The sequence below is a fragment of the Cornus florida genome, unplaced genomic scaffold, assembly GCF_030987335.1.
Source record: "Cornus florida cultivar Cherokee Brave unplaced genomic scaffold, ASM3098733v1 CherokeeBrave_3.0.0_Hap2_Chr01, whole genome shotgun sequence".
NCBI classification, from domain to species: Eukaryota; Viridiplantae; Streptophyta; class Magnoliopsida; order Cornales; family Cornaceae; genus Cornus; species Cornus florida.
The window spans coordinates 1,485,205-1,508,504 of NW_026775571.1; the positions used below are offsets into that span (position 1 = coordinate 1,485,205).

General features: G+C 38.8%; 1 protein-coding gene across 3 annotated transcripts; it reads left to right on the forward strand.

The window, feature by feature from the left end:
- The first annotated feature begins 615 nt into the window (after positions 1 to 615).
- LOC132278208 (chromatin structure-remodeling complex protein BSH) lies at positions 616 to 22,864 on the forward strand. 3 transcript variants are annotated; one of them, XM_059780043.1, is made up of 10 exons: positions 616 to 766; positions 852 to 940; positions 3,998 to 4,092; positions 15,998 to 16,069; positions 16,215 to 16,262; positions 16,404 to 16,487; positions 21,850 to 21,888; positions 22,025 to 22,107; positions 22,235 to 22,297; positions 22,608 to 22,864. In XM_059780043.1, the coding sequence occupies exons 1-10, from the start codon at positions 711 to 713 to the stop codon at positions 22,705 to 22,707; spliced, it is 729 nt and encodes a 242-aa protein (XP_059636026.1). In that variant the 5' UTR covers positions 616 to 710; the 3' UTR covers positions 22,708 to 22,864. The 3 variants fall into 3 exon arrangements, with proteins under 3 accessions (XP_059636026.1, XP_059636082.1, XP_059636131.1); XM_059780099.1 differs by having other exon boundaries at positions 16,004 to 16,069; XM_059780148.1 differs by lacking the exon at positions 16,215 to 16,262.
- The last annotated feature ends 436 nt before the right edge of the window (positions 22,865 to 23,300 follow it).

A 23,300-nucleotide genomic window follows, 5' to 3' on the forward strand; every position in this document is an offset into this window, starting at 1 on the left:
AATGAATAAGGGTTATTATTATTATTTTTTTGTCGTTTAGTAAGGAGTAGTTTAGTTAGTGCAAAAGGGTAGTATGGGTATTAAAGGATATTTTTTAGTTACATGATCCGCACATGCCACTTTAGGAGTTAGAAGCCCTTATTTGCACACTTTGGAAACTATAGGGGTGGAATTTGAATTCGGAAGGTATTATTTGTTCACTTTTGAAATTGTTCACTTTTAAAATTATGAAGGAGTTTTTTACACTTCACCCTCTTTCAAGGTGGGGTTGGAGAAGAAGACCAGTAAAGAAGGGATTGAGGATATTGGACAGAATAAAGGGTATTCCAATGAAGGGTATTTTGGATAATAAAATTAAATAGTCACTTATTGACGATCATTTTTTAAGTTTGGTTACTATTTAACTTTTATTGAGTTTAAGGTCAAAGTTTTTTTTTTTATTTTGGTCACCCAAATTTAATTTTTCCTAACCGGCAAGTTTATTTTTTCCCTAAATAAAATAAATTAACTAGGTTTTACATCCGGGATAATTTTGGCATAGGGGATTATAAATAAAATAAAATAGTTAAGTGGGTTTTATACAATTAATCCCAAAAAAAAAAATTTAAATTTGAAAACCCTAACCATTATGAGCTGTTGAAGCAAATTTGAATTTGAGAAAAGGAAGGGGGGGGGGGGAGAGAGAGAGAGCGGGGTAGAATTGTCGAAGCATGAAACCCCTCCCGGCATCGAGTTCGTCTTATAAAAATCCCGTCAAGTTCAGGATGTAAGTATAAGTCTTATTGTTTTAATAAATTTTCTCAGCTGAAATATATATTAATTTGTGTATACGTACCGTTTTCGAAGAGCAGACCAACGGCCGACAATCTAGTTCCAATTCGTCTGGACATTGAAATCGACGGACAGAGGTTCAGAGATGCGTTTACATGGAACCCATCCGGTACTTGTTTGCATCACTTCATTACCTTCTTCGTTTTGCTCTTGCTTTTTCTTGTTTTAATTTTCATGAATTTATAGCAATATTTCCTTTTTTTTATTTTTATTTTTATTTTTTTTCATTATTTTCAATTTTTTATTTTATTTTAGTAATTGGATACAATGCGCTTAGCCTGAGGCAAGAGTGAAACTTTGTTTCAGAAAATCAAATAACTTGCTTCATGGTTTATTGATTTCCATCTAGCCACTGAAAATCAAAAGTCTCGTAAGAGGATAAGCACTCATCATAGTAGTATATTACGCCTAATATGTTTGTGTTTTATATGTGGATTACTGGGAATCAATAGCATATAATCCTTGTTCTGTAACTGAAGTATTGCAATTCATTGATTAAAAATCAACAGAGAATCAGTTCAATCATTGAGGGTAATCCTATTGAGGCGTGGTTGGAAGTGTTTAGGGATGATTGCATGTCTTTTTGTTTCTTTTTTTTTTTTTTTTTTTTTTGATAAGTTAGGGATGATTGCATGTCTTTTTGTCAAAGTTGTCTAATAATTGATGATGACTAAGAAGTTGCATGATGATTGGCGCAAAAGTAATTTTATGTATATCTATAGAAATAAGGGGAATATTTTATCTGTAAAATATTGTAGTGTCAAATTAATGAGTATACCATGAACCTATGGGAGAGAGAGATCTAATAGAAATTAAGATGTGAAACAGCAAGTTAGAAAGTCAAGATGGACTTATGTCGGGAAGGTCAATAATGAAATCTATCTATTTTTTGAATTTACTAATGGAAAGATATAAAGAAAGAAAGAAAGACATTAATATGATTTTTATAGATTTAGGGAAGTTTAAAAAGCGTGACGGAGTAATGCCGCGTGAAGTTAGAAGACCCAAGGGTCGTGAAGGTGTGAAACTGCAATTTAGAAAGTCAAAATGGATTTATGTCGGGAAGGTCAACAATGAAATCTATTTATTTATTGAGTTGACTAATAGATAGGTATAAAGAAAAAAGAAAGATATTATAAAAAAAAAAAATGATTTTTATAGATTTGGGGAAGTTTTAAAAGCCTGACGGAGTATGCTGTGTGAAGGTAGAAGACCCAAGGGTCATGAGCTTCTTTTCTAAGAGAAGAAGAAATGACGGTATTTGGAGAAATAATCATCAGACTAACTCTGTGATTGTAGACACAATAATACAAAGGATGCAAGGGTTATTTGGAATGATTTGGCTTAATGCGTATATTCCTCATTTCAGTCACTGGGATCCAGTGACTGAAATCAGCAACAAATTAGCTGAATAAAGTTAATAAACAACAATTCAGCTCTAAGTAACAATTGAGCTCTATTTTGGTAACTAAAATTCCCATGAATAATAGGATCGCAAAGTTTGGTGTGTGTGTGTGTAAAACCTTAAAATGAGGACGGGCTTTTTTTTTTTTTTTTGATAAATAAAGTTGTATTAAGAAGCGTTCAAAAGGAGAACACATTCCTTAAAAACTACATAAGGCCAAATAGGGCCTCTAAACTCTCGAGGAATCCAAAAAATCAACTATTTCATGCATAGATTTACAATTTTTCCCTAGAACCCAACAAAACAGTGTTAATAATGGAGAACTTCAGCGCGCCAATAAGGGTCTCCTTCCCTTCAAAAGATCTTCTATTTCTCTCAAGTCATAAACACCACCAGACGCACAAAGGCATGACCTTTAAGAAATCACGAACTTGGGCCCCCACTGGACATCCTTTCCAAGCCTCAACCAATCCTCTGGAAGGCCTGGGCATAACCCACTGAACCCTCAAACAAAGTCAGCATCGGCATCCAGGTCCAACAATCCCACCTACTGGGGAATGCAAAAGAAGATGATTCATTGTCTTCTCATTTCTTAAGCACATGCTACAACAGTTGACCACTACTTGTCCCCTCCTATCTTGGGTCAAAATCTTCCCCAACACCGATGTCTAGGCGAAAAAAGCCACTTTAAGAGGTGCCTTAGAATGCCAAATAGCCTTACATAGGAACGAATTCCCTGGAACATCCGTATGACACCTATAGAAAGACCGAACTTTAAAAGACCCTGGGACGAAGGAACCCAAACAACAGAATCAGGAACTTCATCCACAATCTCCCGGCGATACAATAACTCCAAAAAACCAAAAGCATCCACAATATCCCAATCATGAAAGTGCCTTTGAAAGCGCACATCCCACCATCGAGGCGACAGTGGTCAAACCCCAAGGTGCGTCTGTCCGTAGCAATCCTGAAAAGTGTAGGGAAAGAGAAGGCAAGAGAACGGTCACCACAACAGATATCCTCCCAGAAACAAATCTTGTTGACATCCCCAACTCGAAATTTGATGTGTTTAGAAATTCATCCCACCCCTTTCTGATGGATTTCCAAATCCCAACTCCACTTGGAATCCTTAGATCCGAAGAGCACCATCCACCTCTGATCTTCCCAAATCTACTGGCTATCACCCTCCTCCACAATCTATGCCTCTCCACCCCAAACCTCCATAGCCACTTCCCCAAGACGGCCTTATTGAGGGCGGGCCTTGGTGCAACGGTAAGGTTGCTCCACTGTGCCCTAGAGGTCACATGTTTAAAACAAGGAAACAATCTTTCTGGATGTGGAGGTAAGGCTGTATATATCTGACCTTCCCAGACCCCACAATGGTGGGAGACTTGTTCACTTGGTTAGCCCTTATATATAACCTTAATACAAATTAGTAACAAATCAGTGGGTTTCGGTGTGCTTGTTTATATGTGTGAGAGAGGGTATACACACGTATGGTCCAAGAATTGGATTATTTCTTTAGGCAACCAACCAAGAAATAAATTTTATCACCAACTTACTTTTAGAATCCACATCTATAATAGTGCACGTTACTAAGACTGCATTTTTATACTTTTACTGTCTAATATAGGTGTTTGGGCTAAGCCGTTAAATATCTTTTATAAAGGGTAATCTTATATGAATGATTTGTCATTGAAGACATACAATCTTTTCTTGTTTGTCTTATGAACTATTTGCATGTCTATTTGAATGACATAGATCCAGATTCAGAGGTGGTGGTGTTTGCAAAAAGGACTGTGAAAGACTTGAAGCTTCCTCCAGCATTTGTTACGCAAATTGCTCAGTCTATTCAAGTAAGTTAAATAATTAGCCCATACCTTGACTTTCTTTGTAGGACATTGCTATTTCTTATATTATCCCACTATATCACTTTTTGGTACTTCCAATATTTGACATTACTTAATCATGGGACGAGTTTAGAAAATTTGGGTAGCATGGGCGTGCAATTTATGAATGGCTTTATTTGTATGTACCAATGAGATAATATATACACGTGTATATGCATCCACAGTTATCATTACATGTGTGTGTGTCTACATGATTCCTACCGAGAAAAATATTAGAATATAAAACATTTTAGCATTCCTAAACCTGTGATACACTACCTCGAACTTAAACTCTTGATCTCTTAACTTGATTTCCCTTGGAAAGCTATTTGGACACTGATTGAGCTGTGATTTTACTTAACGAACTTAAGCTTTTTGTTGCTCTAAAAGGCTTAAATGGTCTTCCGTTCGAGACTGAGGCGAATCATGCTCATGAACTGATGACGAATGTTACGGATGATCCTGGAACAGAGCTGGATATGCAATTAAATATGTACCGGAACGGTGAAGAGAGTGAGGGGGAGGAGTATGATGATCGGGTTTCTTCTCAACAAGTCTGTCCTCATGATTTTTTTCTCCTGGGGAATGGATCAATCTGATGTGAACATAATGGAACCTCTGGCAGTTGTGTGCCCTGATTGCTTAGAGACAGTTAACGATTCGAGTATGGACATATTGGCGTGGTTAGTGAAGCTTTGGGTGTCTCTTCGGAGGGTGATGATGACCGAACTCAATCCATTCTTCATGCTATTGTGGCAGGAAACGACAATATAGAGAACTATCAAAGCACAAAAGTTGTTAAAAATAGAAAACATTTATCACATCGGAAAGTCAACTACGAGGGGAAGGATGGGGTGACTAAAGAAAGGGGAAGGACCAGAAGTGGGAAATGGGGAGAAGGGGAAATGATCATTTTTGGTTTTCAATGAAGATACGAATTATTACATGGAACGTCTGTGGTTTAAATGATCCGGACAAAGAAGGGTGGTCAAGGTTGCTGTGAGGAAGTGGAATGTCCATGTTATTTGCTTGCAAGAAACCAAGATGGCCTCTATTACCAATGAAGTGGTTAGGAGTCTTTGGGGAGGCTGGTTCGTGGAATGGGAAGCGTTAAACGCCTCCGGTGCATCGGGCGGAATTCTTATTATGTGGGATCGAAGATGGCTGTCTAGAACGAACTTCTGGAAAGGGCTCTTTCCTTTGTAATGTGTGTTTCAGATGGAGGATGACAATTTCAGTTGGGTCTTTTCTGGAGTTTATGGACCCGTTATTGATTGTGATAGACCTGTCTTCTGGGAAGAGCTTAGATACGTTAAGGAATTGTGGTCGTTGCCTTGGTGCTTAGGCGGGGACTTTAATTCTGTTAGGTCTCCATTCGAGAGATCCACAAGGGGTAGGTGGTCCTCGGAGATGACCCAGTTCTCTGATTTTATTGATGGTCACTTTCTTATTGATCTGTCATTGGAAGGGGCAGCTTTTACTTTGTCTAGTGGCAGAGATCCAGTTACTCTTTCAAGGCTGGATAGAATCCTGATTTTTGGGGATTGGGAAGAGAAATTCCCGGATGTTACTCAGGCAGCTTTGGTTAGGGTAACGTCCAATCATGTGCCCTTAGTTCTTGATTGCGGAGGAATGAGGTCTAGACGCATACCATTCCGCTTCGAAAATATGTGGTTGAGATCTGAGGACTTCCAAGGGAAAGTCCAGTCTTGGTGGGGGGAGGCAACTTTTACAGGATCTGCTAGCTATGTGCTTGCTAGGAAGTTTCAGATTCTCAAATCTGAGCTTAAGAAGTGGAACAAAGAGGTGTTTGGGAATCTTGAATGGAAGAAGAATGGAGTTCTGGTTGATATTGCTGAACTTGATCGTCTAAATGAGCTGGGGCATGATGCGGAGTCCTTACACTCTAGAAGAGCGTCTTGTTAGGTGATTTTTGCTGAGATTGCTGATATGGAGGAGATTTTGTGGTGTCAGAAATTTCGGGCATTGTGGCTAAAAGAAGATGACCGTAACACAAAATTCTTCCACAGGCTTGCTAACGCTCATAGAAGATGCAATCACATCGGGCGTATCCGTGTGAATGGTTCAGAGTTGTGGAGATAAGATGAGGTTTGTGGGGGAATTGTTTCTTTTTATTAGCAGCTTTATACCAAGACTTTGGGATGGAGACTTAAAGTTGATGGCTTGCAATTCGATGCTATTTCTACGCTGGATAGCGATAGGCTTGAGGTTCCTTTCACTGAAGAGGAAGTTCTCAAGGCGTTGTCAAGTTGTAATGGTGATAAAGCTCCAGGGCTAGATCAATTCGCCATGCGGTTTCTTAAGGAGAGTTGAGAGGTGGTGCGCAGTGAGGTGATGGGCACCTTTCAGGACTTTCATTCTCATGGCATATTTGAGAAATCATTGAACGCATCTTTCATTGCCCTTATTCCTAAGAAGGGTGACGCCTTTGATAGTAATGACTTTTGGCCAATCAGCTTAGTGGGGTGTATGTATAAGCTTATTGCCAAGGTCCTTGTTCTTAGGATGTGAAATGTTTTGGATGGAATTATCTCAGAGTCACAAAATGCTTTTGTTGGAGGACGGCAGATCTTGGATTCCGTTCTTATCGTAGGGGAACGTGTCGACTCTATGTTAAAGAGTGGAGTTCCTGGCGTCTTATGCAAACTTGACGTCGAGAAAGCCTATGATCACGTTAATTGGAAGTTTCTTCTTTACTTGCTTCGGAGGATGGGGTTCGGAGATAGGTGGATAAAATGGATCAAATTTTGTATCTCGCCCGTTATGTTCTTTGTACTTGTGAACGGATCTCCTGTTGGTTTTTTTGCGAATTCGCGCGGTTTGAGACAAGGAGATCCCTTATCGTCTTTTTTATTCCTTATTGTTATGGAGGGATTGAGCAGATTAGTGAAGAGAACGGAGGATCTGGGTTATATCAGGGGGTTCACAGTCGGTAGAGATGTTGCTCATCAGATTGAGATTTCCTATTTATTGTTTACGGACGATACTTTGGTTTTTAGTGATGCTGATGTGTCCTAACTCAGATACTTGAGGTGCATTCTTGCTTGTTTTCAAGGGTTGTCCGGACTTAAAATCAATGTTGGAAAGAGTGTGCTTGTCCCAGTGGGGGATGTTCCAGATATTTCCTCCTTAGTTGCAATTCTTGGGTGTGGAGTGGGCGCTTTTCCACTTCCTTATCTGGGATTGCCTTTTGGAGTTTCTTCTAGGAGAGTGGGGAGTTGGGATGCGGTGATTAACAGGTATGAAAAAAGATTGGCAAGATGGAAAAAACAGTATCTTTCGGGAGGGGGGGAGGGAAGGTCACTCTTATTAAGAGTACCCTCTTGTCCCTTCCCACCTATTTCTTATCATTATTTGAAATCTGGTGCTCTGTTGCTGAACGGATCGAAAAAATTCAGAGAGACTTTCTTTGGGGTGGAAGAGGAGAGGAGTTCAAGTATCATCTTGTTAATTGGGAGTAAGTTTGTAAACCTTTGAAATTAGGCGGTTTAGGTATTCGGAAGCTGGTCCCTTTCAATAGAGCTTTATTAGGACAGTGGTTATGGAGGTTCGGTAAAGAGTGTCATCAACAGTGGAGAAGAGTTGTCTCGTGTCGTTTTGGGGAGGAGAGTGGGGGTTGGTCCTCTCGTCCTGTTTCTATCATGGGAGGTGTTGGCGTTTGGAAATTCATTCGGAAGGGTTGGGATGTGTTTTCCACCCATATTAGATTCAAGGTTTGTAATGGTAGGTATGTTTGATTTTGGGAAGACTTATGGTGTGGTGATCAGTTGTTGTCTCTTTCCTTTCCTCGTCTTTTTAGTATTGCCGAGAACAAGCATGCTTACGTAGTTGATTGTATAGCAGTGGGGTTACGTAAGGTCTGTTTCAAGCGTTCTTTTCAGGATTGGGAGATGGCAGAAGTATGCGCTTTTTTGGATTTGTTGCATAGACGGAAGGGTGTTGGCAGAGGTTGTGATGATATTCTGTGGGTCCCTTCCACTCATGGTAAATATGGAGTACGATCCATGTTCTTGTGTTTGTCTAATTTCGTTGGCTAAGAATTCTCATGGAAGCCTATTTAGCGCTCTAAAGCTCCTCCTCAAGTTGCATTCTTTGTTTGGACTGTGACTTGGGGAAAGATTTTGACATTGGATAATTTGAGAAAGAGAGGTAATACCATTGTTAACTAGTGTTGCCTATGTAAAACAGACGGTGAGTCCGTGGATCACATTCTTATGCATTGTCCTGTGGCGTATGATTGTTGGAATCTTATCTTCACGTTCAGTGGGTGATGCCTAAGCACTCTATTCAATTAATTAATGCATGGAGAAAATGCCCAGTTAAAGGTTATGCTCGTGATTTTTGGAGGATTGTCCTACATTATGTTTGGTGGTGTATCTGGAGAGAGAGAAATAACAGAAATTTTGAAGGGAAGGAAACGACTATAGCAAATTTAAAATCTCTTATTCTTCGTTTTCTTTTCTGTTATGTAAGAGAAAGCGCTTGCTCCTCAATTGCTGATTTATTTGATCTTTTGGACTCTATTGGTCCTTGGGGTTTTCGTTCTTGTGTATTAGGGACGCGTTCTCCTTTTGAACACTTTTCTATTATATTTTACTTATCAAAAAATAAGGTTTTCTAATTTGACTGAATTCTTTACATGCAAATCCTATTCCCCTTCCTCAATTCTAATGGGTAATGCTTATTTTATACTTATTTAAAATACAAAAATTTCTGCTGCTAATTGAGTTCCATTTCCCCAAGAATTAACCCTCCTGCTAGCCAGTTACTTTGGACTCCCAAATGCACGCAATTGCCTGCAAAACCATACTACATAAAACCTATTTCTATTCACTCAACTAACCCAACCCTCAATTTGAATATATTGGTGTAATAATGTTGTACCATTTGTCAATCTTAATTCCTTAATACTATATTATCTTCATTGTTCTGATTTCTTAGATCAGGGGTCGTTTGGCTTTGCTACTGTTTCCGTGAAAGTGTTTTGAAGCAAAACACTAGCAGTTGTGTGTGTGAGTGTTTTGTTTTGTTTTTGTTTTTTTGCTTCTGCTGTTGAGAAAAATAGAAAGCACGTTTGGCAATGACAAATGGTGTACAGAACCAAGTGTTGCAAAAACCATATACAAGATGCTGAAACCTCATAACGATACATGCTAAGGTTGACGCTTAGCATTCTGAATTTGTGGAATTACCAAAATAGTCCTTCATATAGATGTGCCTGAAATTAAGGGCTGTAACAATGCTAATTCAGTTTCTCAGCATCTTGGGCTTCCTAAAAGAAGCCAATTGGAATCGTAGGACTTACAAAATACACCTAGGGCTCTCATGTTTCCTTTTATCTTCAGAACATGATTGATAATTGTGGTGAAATGAATTCAATTATATTGAATCTGTTAATATTTTTACAAGAGCCTCTGTTGGGCTATATATAAGTAATTACAGAGAGAAAAATCAGCAACTAACTAAAATTTGAAAACCCTATAATCAGGAATCCCTGATTCTCTATCAATCAAATCCCTAAACTCTAGGAAACAAATATTTACACAAATCCCTAAACTCTAGGAAACAAATATTTACACAATTCTAGTGCTAACCTACCACTAATCAAGGAGACGAACTAGTATTTTTCCACACTCCTCCTCAAGCTGGTGAATAGGTGTCAACCATTCCCAGCTTGGAAATAATTTCTTGGAAGATAAAACGGTTGAGCTCCTTTGTAAGAACATCTACCATTTGACCTCCCGTGGGAACGTATGGTGTGCAAATTAATCCGCTTTCTAGTTTTTCCTTGATAGAATGCCTGTCTATCTCGATGTGCTTAGTTTGGTCGTGTTGCACTGGATTATGTGTAATGTTGATTGCTGATTTATTGTCACAGTAGAGTCTCATTGGCCCACTCCATTTAATCTTCAAGTCTTCCAGTATAATCTTCAACCATAACAACTCACAGACACCTTGTGCCATTGCTCTAAACTCGGCTTCTGCACTTGACCGAGCTACAACATTTTGCTTCTTGCTTCGCCATGTTACCAAATTGCCTCCAAGGAATGTACAATAACCTGAAGTAGACCTCCGATCCATAGGGGACCCTGCGTAATCTGCATCTGTGCAGGCTTCAAGGACAAGCTCAGAGTTTCTCTTGAACATTATCCCCTTCCCAGGATTAGCTTTCAAGTAATGAAGCACACGGTAGGTAGCTTGAAGATGAATCTCCTTGGGGTCATGCATAAATTGGCTGATGACGCTAACAAAATATGCTATGTCCGGCCGGGCGTGGGCAAGATAAATGAGTTTTCCAACTAATCTCTGGTACATCTCTCCATCTACTGCTTGATCTCCAATAGCCTGTCCGAGTCTATGGTTTGGCTCTATAGGTGTTGCAGCTGGTTTGCTTGCGAGCATTCCTGTTTCCTTAAGAAGATGGGTGACATACTTTTGCTGCGAGATGGAGATACCTTGTCTAAAATGAGCCACTTCTATCCCTAGAAAATACTTCAATCTTCCCAAATCTTTTATCTCGAATTCTTTGATCAAACATTGTTTCAAGGCTTGTTTCTCCTCCTCATCATTTCCAGTCATAATTATGTCGTCCACATACATTATCAAGGCCGTGACTTTCCCTGAAATTGAGTGTTTGATGAAAAAAATGTGATCTCCCTGACTCTGCTTGTATCCTGTAGCTAACTCACCTTAGTATATCTCCCAAACCATGCACAGGGTGATTGTTTTAAACCGAATAAGGCCTTCCTTAACTTGCATACCTTGTTCCCTTCAACTCCTCCAAATCCTGTCGGGATGCTCATACAGATTTCTTCTTCCAGGTCACCATGTAGAAAGGCGTTCTTCACATCGTACTGCTGTAATTCCCAATTAAAATTGGCTGCTAACAAGATCCTCACAGTGTTCATTTTTGCAACTAGAGCGAAGGTCTCTTGGTAATCAACTCCATATGTCTGAGTGTACCCCTTAGCAACTAGCCTTGCTTTGTAGCGCCCTAATGATCCATCAGCCTTATATTTCAAGGTAAAAACCCACTTACACCCTATTGACTTCTTTTCTTTTGGTAGATCAACCACCTCCCATGTCCCATTTTTTTCCAATGCGTCCATCTCAACTGTCATTGCTTTCCTCCATTCTTCATTGGATAATGCCTCAGATAAAGTGTTTGGAATAGAGATTTCATTTAGACTCGTGAGAAAACTCCTATGGGCTGGTGAGAATTTCTTTAAGGATACATAATGAGATAGAGGGTATAATGGTCGTTTGGTACACTCTCGAGTTCCTTTCCTCACGGCTATGGGCAAATCTTGGTCAATTATTTGAGGTCCAGGGAGCTGGTGTTCTATAAGTGGAGTAAGTTCAGATACCGTTACCTCATTCTCAGGAGTCAGGTTGGAGGTTTGGGCTTGCACCGGATCAGGAGCTGGACATTGCTTCCTCGAGTACACCTTCCCTTTCCCATACTGTACGTGATCAAGAGTTATATTATCCTTCACAGGAGACACAACAGGAGACATAGGTGACAAAAAAGGAGATTCAGGCTCAGGTACTGAGTTGGATTGAGTGTTTGATACAGGTAAGAGAGATGGTGAACGAGGCGAAGACGGTAAAGCGAGCTGGAAAAAATCCTTATCTTCCATGATAGACGACTCCCCCTGAAGATAAGGTTCAGTAAAATGCGGTTTCCCTTCCGCAAATGTGACATCAGCTGAGATATAAAGTTTCCTGGTAGGAGGATGAAAACATTTGTAACCTTTTTGTGTGGACGAGTATCCTACAAACACACACTTAATGGTTCTAGGATCTAATTTGCCCCGGTTGTTGCTATGGACATGAACAAATGAAGTGCACCCAAATATCCTAGGGGTAAGGTTGTTTGTGGCACTAAGGTCGGGGTAGAATTTAGAAAGGGCTTCCATTGGACTTCTTGACCCTAAAACCCGTGAAGGAAGTCTGTTTATGATGTAGGCAGATGTAAGTACTGCTTCCCCCCAATAGTGTTTTGGTACATTTTGATGAAACAAGAGTGCTCTAGTAGTGTTTAGGAGATGACCATTTTTCCTTTTGGCTATTCCGTTTTGTTGTGGAGTATTAATGCAAGATGACTCATGAATAATTCCTTCCTTTTGAAAGAAGGGTGACAAGACTTGATTGAAGTAATCCCTCGCATTATCAGACCTAAACCTCTTTATTTTGGTACCAAACTGATTGCGGATCATTGTATGGAAATTGAGAAAGATATTACTCACATCTGATTTGTTTTTGAGTAAAAATATCCAAGAGACTTTAGTGCAATCATTGATAAAGAACACAAACCACCGTGAACCAGAAACATTTGGGATTGTGGAGGGTCCACATATATCACTGTGAATTAAATAGAAAGGGGAGGAACTTCTTTTATTGCTAATGGGAAAAGCTACACGAGTGTGTTTTGCATATTCACAAATATCACAATGAAATGTCCCAATATTTAATCCCTTAAACAAAGAAGGAAACATGATTTTTAGAATTGCAAAAGAAGGATGTACAAGACGAAAATGATGCAACCATATGACATCTTTATTGGAAGAAGAGAGAAACGAAGAGGATAAATTTGTCTTGATCATACTTGGAAGGCTCAGTGTCTCAAGGTAGTAGAGTCCTTCCTTTTCCTTAGCACGTCCAATCCTCCTCCCCGAATCCTGGTCCTGAAATTCACAGTAAGAGGGATAAAACATAACATGACAATGTAAGTCTCTAGTAAGCTTTTGAATGGACACAAGGTTAGCGGACAATTTAGGAACATGTAGAACATTTTTAAGAACAAGACTAGGGGTGATATGGATATCTCCTACACCAGCAACCGTGGTTGTGGTTCCATCAGCAACAATGATTTTTCTATTACTAGGACATGGGGTATAAGTGCTGAACTGGTTTGAGGCATGTGTCATGTGGTCTGTGGCTCCCGAGTCTATGATCCACGAATTCACAAACAATTTATTAGAAACATTTAATCCAAGGGAGAATAAAGACTCACATGAGAGGGCTAAAGAACAAGCACTAGAAGATGGTTTCTCAAGGTTCCCAGTAGGTTTCTTAACTTCTCTATTTCTTCACTGTCGAATCCTCCATATTCTTTTGCCTGGTCCTGACCCACCTGTGAGGTCATATGGGCTTGTCCTTGTTGTCGTTGATGCTGTCGTCCTTTGTTTCCCCATTCTCGGTTGGATGTGGGTGGTTTCCCGTGTAATTTCCAGCAACGATCCCTGGTATGTCGCGACTTTTTACAGTATGTACACCAGATATTATCTCGGTTTGTCCCCTTTGATGATTCCGCCTTTCCATGTTCAGCATTTTGCGGTTGTTCTAGAGTGAAACCCCGCTTCTTGTCACTAGAGACTACGAGTGCTGAGCTGTCAATCGACTGAGGTTCAAGCATGATTCCTCTCCGATTCTCTTCAGCCCGAATCAATGAAATCACCTCATTAAGAGATGGTACCTCCTCCTTGCCCAAAATTTGAATTCTGACTTGATCAAATTCAGAGTTTAGGCCAGCGAGAAAATCGTAAACTCGATCTTTTTCAATGAAATTTTTGATAATTATAGCGCATTCGCTGCATTTCAAATCAATCACCCGGTAGTAATCCAGTTCTTGCCACTTGTTTTGCGGAAAATTGGCATACTCAGTCACGGACTTGTTCTCCCTGTTTTGTAGACACTGTCTTTGTCTTGATCTCGTATACTTGCGCCGCATCACGAACCTTGGAGTAAGTTTGGTTGAGAGCATCCCAGATGGCCTTCGCAGTTGGTAGGAACATGCATGTATCGCTGATTTCGGGTGTCATGGAATTCCACAACCAGGATATGACCATTGAGTCCTCCTCGTCCCACGCTTCGAAACCTGCATCACCTTTCTTTGGTCCTGTTCCCAGCAAGTGACTTAATTTCCCTTTTCCTTTCAGAAAAGTTCGAACCATTTGAGACCATTTCAAGTAGTTTCTTCCATTAAGTCGGTACGCCGGTTGAATATTCTGCAGTTCACTTGTGGAGCGCTGAACCTGCTCTTCCTTGGGTGATTGGGAACGTTGAACAGTAGTTTCTGACATTCTTCAACAATCGGCTATGAAGGCCGGACAGATTGGTTATGCGAAAATTGGCAAAAGAAATTGCCAGAGAATGACTGCAATGAAGGCAAGTCATAGAGAAAATTGGCTATGAAGGCCTGAACAGAAGAAAAAAAACTGCTGATTTTTTTTTTTTTTTTCAGGAAATCCAAGCCTTACGGCTCTAATACCATGTGGTGAAATGAATTCAATTATATTGAATCTGTTAATATTTTTACAAGAGCCTCTGTTGGGCTATATATAAGGAATTACAGAGAGAAAAATCAGCAACTAACTAAAATTTGAAAACCCTATAATCAGGAATCCCTGATTCTCTATCAATCAAATCCCTAAACTCTAGGAAACAAATATTTACACAAATCCCTAAACTCTAGGAAACAAATATTTACACAATTCTAGTGCTAACCTATCACTAATCGAGGAGACTAACTCGTATTTTACCACAATAATTGCTTTATAAATTTATAATTTGATTTAATTAAATTTGAGGTGGTGTTAAGCTTCCACTGAAATTCTCCTCCCTAACTTACCGACCCCCACACAGATGTAAAAAAGAAAAATATAATAGTAAAGAATTCAATTGATGGCAACTATTAAACCTCTTGAACAATATGGATTGTCTCCATTGTAGAGTGCATAGATTGAGGTGAACTGTTCTTGCTAACCAATTAACAAACTTAATCTGATATTTAAAACTTAAACTACCTTTAACTAAATTTCAAATTTCAACTAACTACTAGGCATGTAAATCATGATGATGCAGAATATGACACATAACAAATATAAACATCCGCACAGGAATACACAATTTTTACGTGGAAATCCCATAGGGAAAAACCACGGGACCTAATCCAGGCATATTAACTTCACTATGGAGGTATTATAACTAGGTTAACCAGACTCTAATTTAAGAATCCTCTAGTTAACTCTGATTCTGATTGACGTCAGATGTTTTCTTCGAATTGTGTTGTTGCTAGTCAATGAATCCGCTTACACAGCCATCTTTTCCTCAAGTACTTTGATCCCCATTGATCCTTGCGGTGTTGATATCCTTGTAGCTAAATGATTGTTGATGTTTATCACTCAAAACACACTCGGTCTATATGCATGGACAATGAATGAAAGAAACAAAGCCTATAATTTGATTTCTATAATGCACTCTAAATTGCCTCACAAAATTTGATGAATATATGCTTTATTTGCTTGTTATCTGCTTGCATAAGGTTTTTGAAAACATGGTAAGATCATGGAGGCTGAATGAGATTTTGGTTATTATAGTTCAAAACCTGTTTGGGAACTCCTTTTCCGCATGTTATTCTTGATCCAAAGTAAGTTTGATCATTTGAAATTGGTCCTGTAGGTTTCGGTTGATCCATTGATCGATAGATTCCCATGTATTTTTTTATTTGAGGATGTCGAAAATAGACAATTTCTAAAACAGTTTTATGCATTCTAGAACAAGATTTTATAAATCAAAACATGCAATTGGAAAAATCTTAACATGCTTAAACAATTCAATGAATACACACGGACTCTAATTTTTGGTGCATGATTGGGTGTTGATTTACCTTTTTGCTCTTGCTTGAATCATTGATTTTCCAATTTTTCCTTGGACAAGGGTAACTCAACTAACTAAACAATGATTAAAAACTAAAATGAACATATAGACTTTAGTTTTCAACAAAAAATTCCCACTAAGTCCCATTGACATCTTATTAGTGTTCCTTTTCAAATTTTAATTATTGCAGTCGCAGCTGACAGATTTTCGATCATTTGAAGGGCAAGATATGTACACCGGGGAGAAGATTGTTCCTATCAAGGTTGGTTTGTCAAATTTATCACGTGATGTTAATTATTTATCGAATTTCTTTACTTACTAGTTTTTTTTTTGGTCACATTTCCTATTTCATTGTCAATATTAACATATAAATAGATGATATTTTACTTTCTTCTTCTTTACCCCAGCTTGATCTTCGAGTGAATCATACTCTCATTAGGGACCAGTTTTTATGGGTAAGTTTGATTAGAGAATGGGTGTTTATTATGATGGGAAATAGGGCACTTGAATTTAATAATGAATATATGATGCTTTGCGTTTTATTATGTTCTTTTTTGTTCACTGATATAACGTGTTTTGAATTAAATGAATTTCAGGACTTGAACAACTTTGATAGTGATCCTGAAGAGTTTGCAAGAACCTTCTGCAGAGATATGGGTGTTGAAGACCCTGAAGTTGGGGTAAGTTAATAAAATCATATCATTTGAAAACAATCAAGATTGTTGTGTTGATTCAGTAGGTATTTGTGTATACTGAACATTGCAAGGCAGCAATCAGCATATCCTTCTGGCAACAGAAGAGACAAACAAAAAGATCAAAGCAATAAAAATATATGCTATCACTTTACATGCTGAACTAGGATTTTGGTTGCCTTGTTTTGTGGTAGATGGTATGCATTTTTGGAGGTCATGCTGAGTAAACAAAATTTGTTTTAAATGATTCCTTTTTAAGTAGTTCCCCTAACCAAACTAGATATGTTTATTTTTGGTCACAACTTGCACTGTATTCCATGTTATTTCACCAATATGTAGTTTCAGTCAGTAGCTTACCTAATGACAGTGAACTTTTTGCCTGGTGGTCGTTTTATTGAGTATAATTGTGTATGCTTAAGAAAAAAAAAACGAATGCAACTGTGCAAAACTTTGCTTCCACTTGTTGAGATCTCACCCTAACTTGGCTTTTGAAGGACTTTCATTTGATACATTTTTCATGTTGCTAGTTTGTACCTCTATGCTTTTACTAAAAAATAAAAATAAAAATTTCAATTTTTCCTTTGCACACGAAAGAAATCAATTTCTGAAGGTCATTGAAATGTTAACTTTAAAGTCAAACTGGTTAAAGGGGCAGAGCATGAGCCTCACCAACCATCGTTGTTGTCACCATCATCTCATTCTCTCTGCTTTGTGTGTGCACGTGCGCCTGCACGTCTCACTGTTTTTGCGTTTTGGAATATATATTTCCATTTTGTGTGCCTTTCTTGAATTTTCTATTCCCTATGTGCTTAATGTGAAAATGCAAGAGTAGAGAGAGAGATATAGAGATGATACAGTGAGAGAGTGCAAAGATGGAGGCGCTGCCTCTGTATATTTTATTCATCAATTCAACCCTAAACATAAAAGGGTAAATATACAATACAAGAAAGGCCTATTTGCATAATGGCCACAAACCCTATATCTAAATACAATCTGACCCCAACATAAATATATATTTACATATAAATATTTCGAACACTCCCCCTCAAGCTGGAGAATATATATCATATAATCCCAGCTTGGAACAAATCGCTTTTAACCAATTATGACCAAGAGTCTTAGTAAACATATCAGCTAATTGATCTTCAGACTTCACAAATGGAGTAGAAATGTTCCCGCTCAATATTTTATCTCGAGTGAAGTGATAATCAACTTCAATATGCTTGGTTCTCGAGTGAAATACCGGATTGGATGCAATGTGAACAACTGCTTGGTTATCACAGAACAATGGAATATGAGTCTTGACTATTAACCCAAGTTCCTCAAGAAAGTGTTGTATCCATGTTAACTCACTAGAGGTATGGGCCATCGCCCTGTACACTGCTTCAACGCTAGACCGTGCTACCATTGTTTGCTTTTTACTTTTCCATGTAACAAGATTTCCACCAACAAATGTGCCGTAGCCTGTAGTAGATCTCCTATCTGAGGAAGAACCAACCCAGTCAGCATCTGTGAAACCTTCTACCCTAAGATGTCCATTTGGTTTATATAGCAACCCAAAACCTGGAGCTTGCTTGAGGTATCGGATAATCCGAAGAAGTGCATTCCAATGTGGCATCCTAGGAGATCCCATGAACTGACTTACAACACTAACTGCATATGAGATATTTGGTCAAGTGATAGTAAGATAAATTAATTTCCCAACAAGCCGTCGATATCTGCCAGAATCATCAAATAGATTACCCTTATCTGACAAGAGTTTTGTATTTGGATCCATAAGAGCATTAACAGGACGACCACCCAACATACCTGTTTCTTCTAATAAATCCAACACTTACACCTTCCGTGGATCTAGCAACTTCAATATCCAAGAAATATCTGAGTTGACCCAAGTCTTTAGTGTGGAACTGATTTTGTAGAAACAATTTCAATTTAACAATACCTTCAGAATCATCACCTGTGATCACAATGTCATCTACATATACCACAAGGAAAATGAAACCAGCTTTAGTGCGCTGGTGAAACACTGAATGATCTGTCTGACATCTCTTAAGACCAAATGCTAATGCTGCCGCAGAGAACTTTCCAAACCAAGCCCTTGGAGATTGCTTCAATCCATACAGGGCCTTCTAAGGCGACAAACGGTATGACGATACTCCCCCTGAGCAACAAACCTAGGTGGTTGCTCCATATAAACTTCTTCAACTAAGTCGCCATGTAAGAAAGCATTTTTCACATCTAGTTGAAACAACGGCCAGTTACGATTAACAACAATGGAAATAAGGACCCGTATAGAAGAAATCTTTGCAACAGGGGAAAAAGTCTCATCATAATCAACACCATAAGTCTGGGTGTACCCCTTTGCAACAAGACGAGCTTTCAAACGCTCAATAGAACCATCGTGGAGATATTTGACAGTGTAGACCCACCTACAACCAACCGGTTTGGAACCAGGAGATAAGGGAACAAGATCCCATGTCCCATTATGATGAAGAGCATCCATTTCGTTGATCATGGCTTGTCGCCAACCAGGATGAGAAAGAGCATCCTGCAAAGTCTTGGGAACAAGTATAGTGGACAGTTTGGATAAAAAACAAGATAAAGTGGGTGAAAGATGATTATATGAGACAAAGTTAGAAATAGGATGTGCAGTAACACAAGATCGAGTACCTTTGCGTAAGGCAATAGGAAGATCATCAGCAGCAATAGGAGCCTCAATAGAAGTAGACAATTGGGGGGCTGCTACTCGTGGTCGTCTACTATACACTTGAAGTGGCGGTGACACTGGAAGAGGTTGTGGTGTGACAGACTCTAATGAAGTAGACACAACCGGTAGTGGAAGCAACAATTCCGTACCTAAAGATGAACCACGGGCAGAGAAATAAGGAGTGTCCTTAAAAAAGGTAACATCCATACACACAAAAGCACAATGAGTGTTAGGGTTCCAACATTTATAACCTTTTTGAGTTCGAGAGTACCCAATAAAGACACATTTAATGGCACGAGGAGACAATTTATCAGTGCTAGGACGTAAGATGTGAGCAAAGCACACACACCCAAAAACACGAGGCGTAAATGCAAATAATGGTTCAGTAGGAAAAACAACAGAATAAGGGCATTTCCAGTTAAAAACGGAAGATGGCATACGATTAATTAAATAGCAAGTAGTTAAAACTGCATCGCCCCAAAATGGCTTTGGAAGATGCATATGGATCATTAAAGTCCGAGCTATTTCAATTAAATGCCTATTTTTCGGTTCTACGCCATTTTGTTTAGTATAAGAACAAGAAGTTTGGTGCAAAATACCACGAGACTCACAAAATGTAGAAATAACACCTTTGACATATTCCATAGCATTATCAGATTGGAGAATTTTTATAACACAGCCAAATTGGACCTCAATTTCTTTAACAAATAATTGAAATATGGAAAAGAGTTCAGACCGGTCTTTCATTAAAAAGAGCCAAGTCATCCTTGAATAGTCGTCAACAAAGGTAACAAAATATGAAAAACCTGAATTACTCACATGACCCCAAATGTCAGTATGTACCAATTCAATTAAAGAAGACTGGCGGTTAGCAACTCGGGGAGGAAACGAGACTTTATGGTGCTTGCCTAATTGACACGACTCACATTCTAAAGTAGACACTGACCCAAGAGAAGGAACGACAGACTTTTAAGTACCTTAAGGATGGATGACCCAATCGATAATGCCACTGGTGGGCATTGGCAGAGACCTGTGAATGGCTGGCAGTACCACCAGTAGGCAACTCACAATCCAAGTAATGGAGACCATTTTTCGCAATGCCTTCACCAATTGTCTTCTTTGTTTGAGATCCTGAAAGAGACAAAATGAGGGGTAAAAGGTCACGGAACAGTTGAGTGCCTCAGTAATCTTACTCATAGATAATAAATTGAAAGGAAACTGAGGAACAAATTGCACATGAGATAACGAGATGGAAGGCGTTAATTGAAGTGTACCCTGTCCAATAATTGGACGAGTCCTGCCATCGGCTAAAGTAACAAAAGAAGGAGAATTAAACTTTTGAAAAGCAGAAAATAGAGATTGATTACCTGTTATATAGGTAGATGCCCCAGAGTCAAGAATCCAAGAGGAAGAGGAAGACTGGAATTCCGAAAAACACACAACATTACCTGTTTGGGCAAAGTTGGCAACATTGTCAAGAGATGTGGGTTGTGTGGAATGGGCTAAAGCATGGAACTCGGCTCGGGATATTGCGACGTTGTCATTAGGCAGCAATACAGAAGCCTTAGGAGGTGAATTGCCGTGGCAAAGAGAGGGATAAAAAGAGTCTGACATGATGAACCGAGGAGAAAAAAAAACTTACTGTCCCGAGAAGAAATAGAGTGCACCGGATCCCAAAACGGGTCAGATCCCAAAACCGGGTTGAACCAGAACCGGATCTCTGCAAACTTGGTTTTAGTAAACCAAGGTTGGGATAACTTTACGCCTGCAACCAAACACCACCCAACCACTTCTTCTTCTTCAACGAAAGCTGCAACTTCTGGCCAGAAACAAAAGAAACGAGTCGGCAGCCATTGACCAACAAATGAGTAGCGAAGCTGGGGACACAACATAGGGCAACGACTGCAAGGGAACTCTAGCAATAGCAAAGGATGAGTTCACGACACGAAGAAACAGATTGGAAATTTCACGATCTGACAGAAATTTCAAGGGCTGGGCAAACCTAAATCAGACGGTGATCGATTTCGTCGGCATCAAACCATGACGCCGCTGCTGCTGCTCTCGGGGTTCTTGAGAGGCGACGGTGGCGAATCTTGTGCACAGTAATCGCGAACCAGCTGGCGATGAAACTCTGCAACTTCACTTTCGTAGTGATAATGAAGTCAACGGCAACAGCACTAACGAGTATCACCGACAAAGCAACAGAGGAACAATTACTCCAATTAAAACTTGACGGCCGCAACTGATTCTCGAAGCTAGTACAAACCCTAGCGACCGATTATGCAACTCGCAACAGCAACGGCACTATTCGGACCGATGACGCTCTGATACCATGTGAAAATGCAAGAGTAGAGAGAGAGATATAGAGATGTACAGTGAGAGAGTGCTAAGATGGAGGCACTGCCTCTGTATATTTCATTCATCAATTCAACCCTAAACATAAAAGGGGTAAATATACAATACAAGAAAGGCCTATTTGCATAATGGCCACAAACCCTATATCTAAATACAATCTGACCCCAACATAAATATATATTTACATATAAATATTCTAACACTTATCATTTGAATGTCTCTATCAACTATTGACTTGCAAATTAAATATCAATTGGTATTGACGCGGACGAAACCTTGTCTCTGCAGCCTGCAATTGCCTTTGCGATCAGGGAACAACTTTATGAGGTAAGTATCTTACTGCATAGATGAACTTTGGTCGTCATAAATTTATGTTCCCTTAGTAGTCTTTTATTTTGTGTGAATATCATGAGAAATTGTTATTTTACTTTCCTTTACTCCTTTTTAGTATTTTATTTTCTAGATTGCAATTCAAAGCGTAGCTTCAGCAAGGGAAGCCAGAATAAGCAAGAAGGGTCGCAGAGGGACTGAACATGCACCTGCCAGGTTTGTTTTCTTTGTTCTTTTCTGTGGAAAGAGTGTCATCTGATAAGATAAATATAGATGTAAATAAATGTCTAGTATTCATTGTTGCTTCTCGCTAATAATATTGTGCATATTCTCTCTCTCTCAGTAAGACTGGTGGAATTGCTGTGGATTTGATGAAGTTATTTGGTCACAGATCAAGTGTCATTCGGTAAGACTGCATTTTCTCCCATTTTGTTATGGTTTTGCGTTGGCTTGCATAGGCAACATGTGTTTATTGTTGACCTTTGGGGAGGTCAGTGAGTATGAACCCCTTTAGAGATCATTGATAATTTAGTATCATCAAGGAGGTATACTGGTCTAAAAAGAAAAAGAAAAAAAAAAAGTAACTTTAGAATCAGTCATTGATATAAGCTGGAAACCTGTAAATTGTCTTCCCAAATGGTTAATACTTATTTTGATTTGTATATAATTCATTCAACGAGGAAGTAAAAACTGGTAATCTCTTTGTTTCCCTTCAGAAAAAGAAAGGAGTGGGATGTATATGAACCCATTGTCGATCTTCTGTCAAGTGAGGAAGTGGATGCTCTTGAAGCAAGAGAAGAGAGGAATGCTCGATGAAGTGGAGCAGCTGTTCATGTAAGATGTACTTAAAGGTTTCTAAAGGAGCTGATACCTGTCGTCCTGTAGTTGCTTTGAAATTAGTTCATTTTTGCTTCCATTTTTAAAAAACCAAAAGTAAAATCTATTATGTTGTTTATATTGATTTTTCACATAATTGCTGTTTGCTGATAAATGATTATACCAGACAAGAAATAAAATTTTCATCCTTACGAAACTTTAACTTAATAAAAGAAAAAACTACAACCCTAAATAAAAACAGGAGAATAAACCATCAAAAGGGTGTGTTCCCAATCATTTATTAGGTTGTCAACCAGAACTTTTAGGGAAGTGTATCTAATTTAATTTTCCAAAAATAATTTCAAGAATTCTGAAAAAGTTTTCAATATTTCTGAAAGCATAAATTGTTTTTCAAAGAATTGAAATAGATGTTTTCTAAAAATGTTTTATATTTTGTTTCTTTATCTTTCGTAATAAAAGTCAAGTAAATGTGTTTCAAAACTATTTTATATTAAAATAATGGGTAAAGTACAAAAAAATCCCTTTCTATATAAAAAAAAATGTGCAAAAAACGCTCTTGCTACGTAGCACGT

What these genes read in the sequence shown, in the direction of transcription:
- LOC132278208 (XM_059780043.1), top strand. Translation starts at nt 711, where the DNA reads ATGAAACCCCTCCCGGCATCGAGTTCGTCTTATAAAAATCCCGTCAAG. An exon ending in TTAGGGACCAGTTTTTATGG is followed by an intron (nt 16,263 to 16,403) that starts GTAAGTTTGATT and finishes AATGAATTTCAG; the next exon opens with GACTTGAACAACTTTGATAG. An exon ending in TTGAAGACCCTGAAGTTGGG is followed by an intron (nt 16,488 to 21,849) that starts GTAAGTTAATAA and finishes TTGTCTCTGCAG; the next exon opens with CCTGCAATTGCCTTTGCGAT.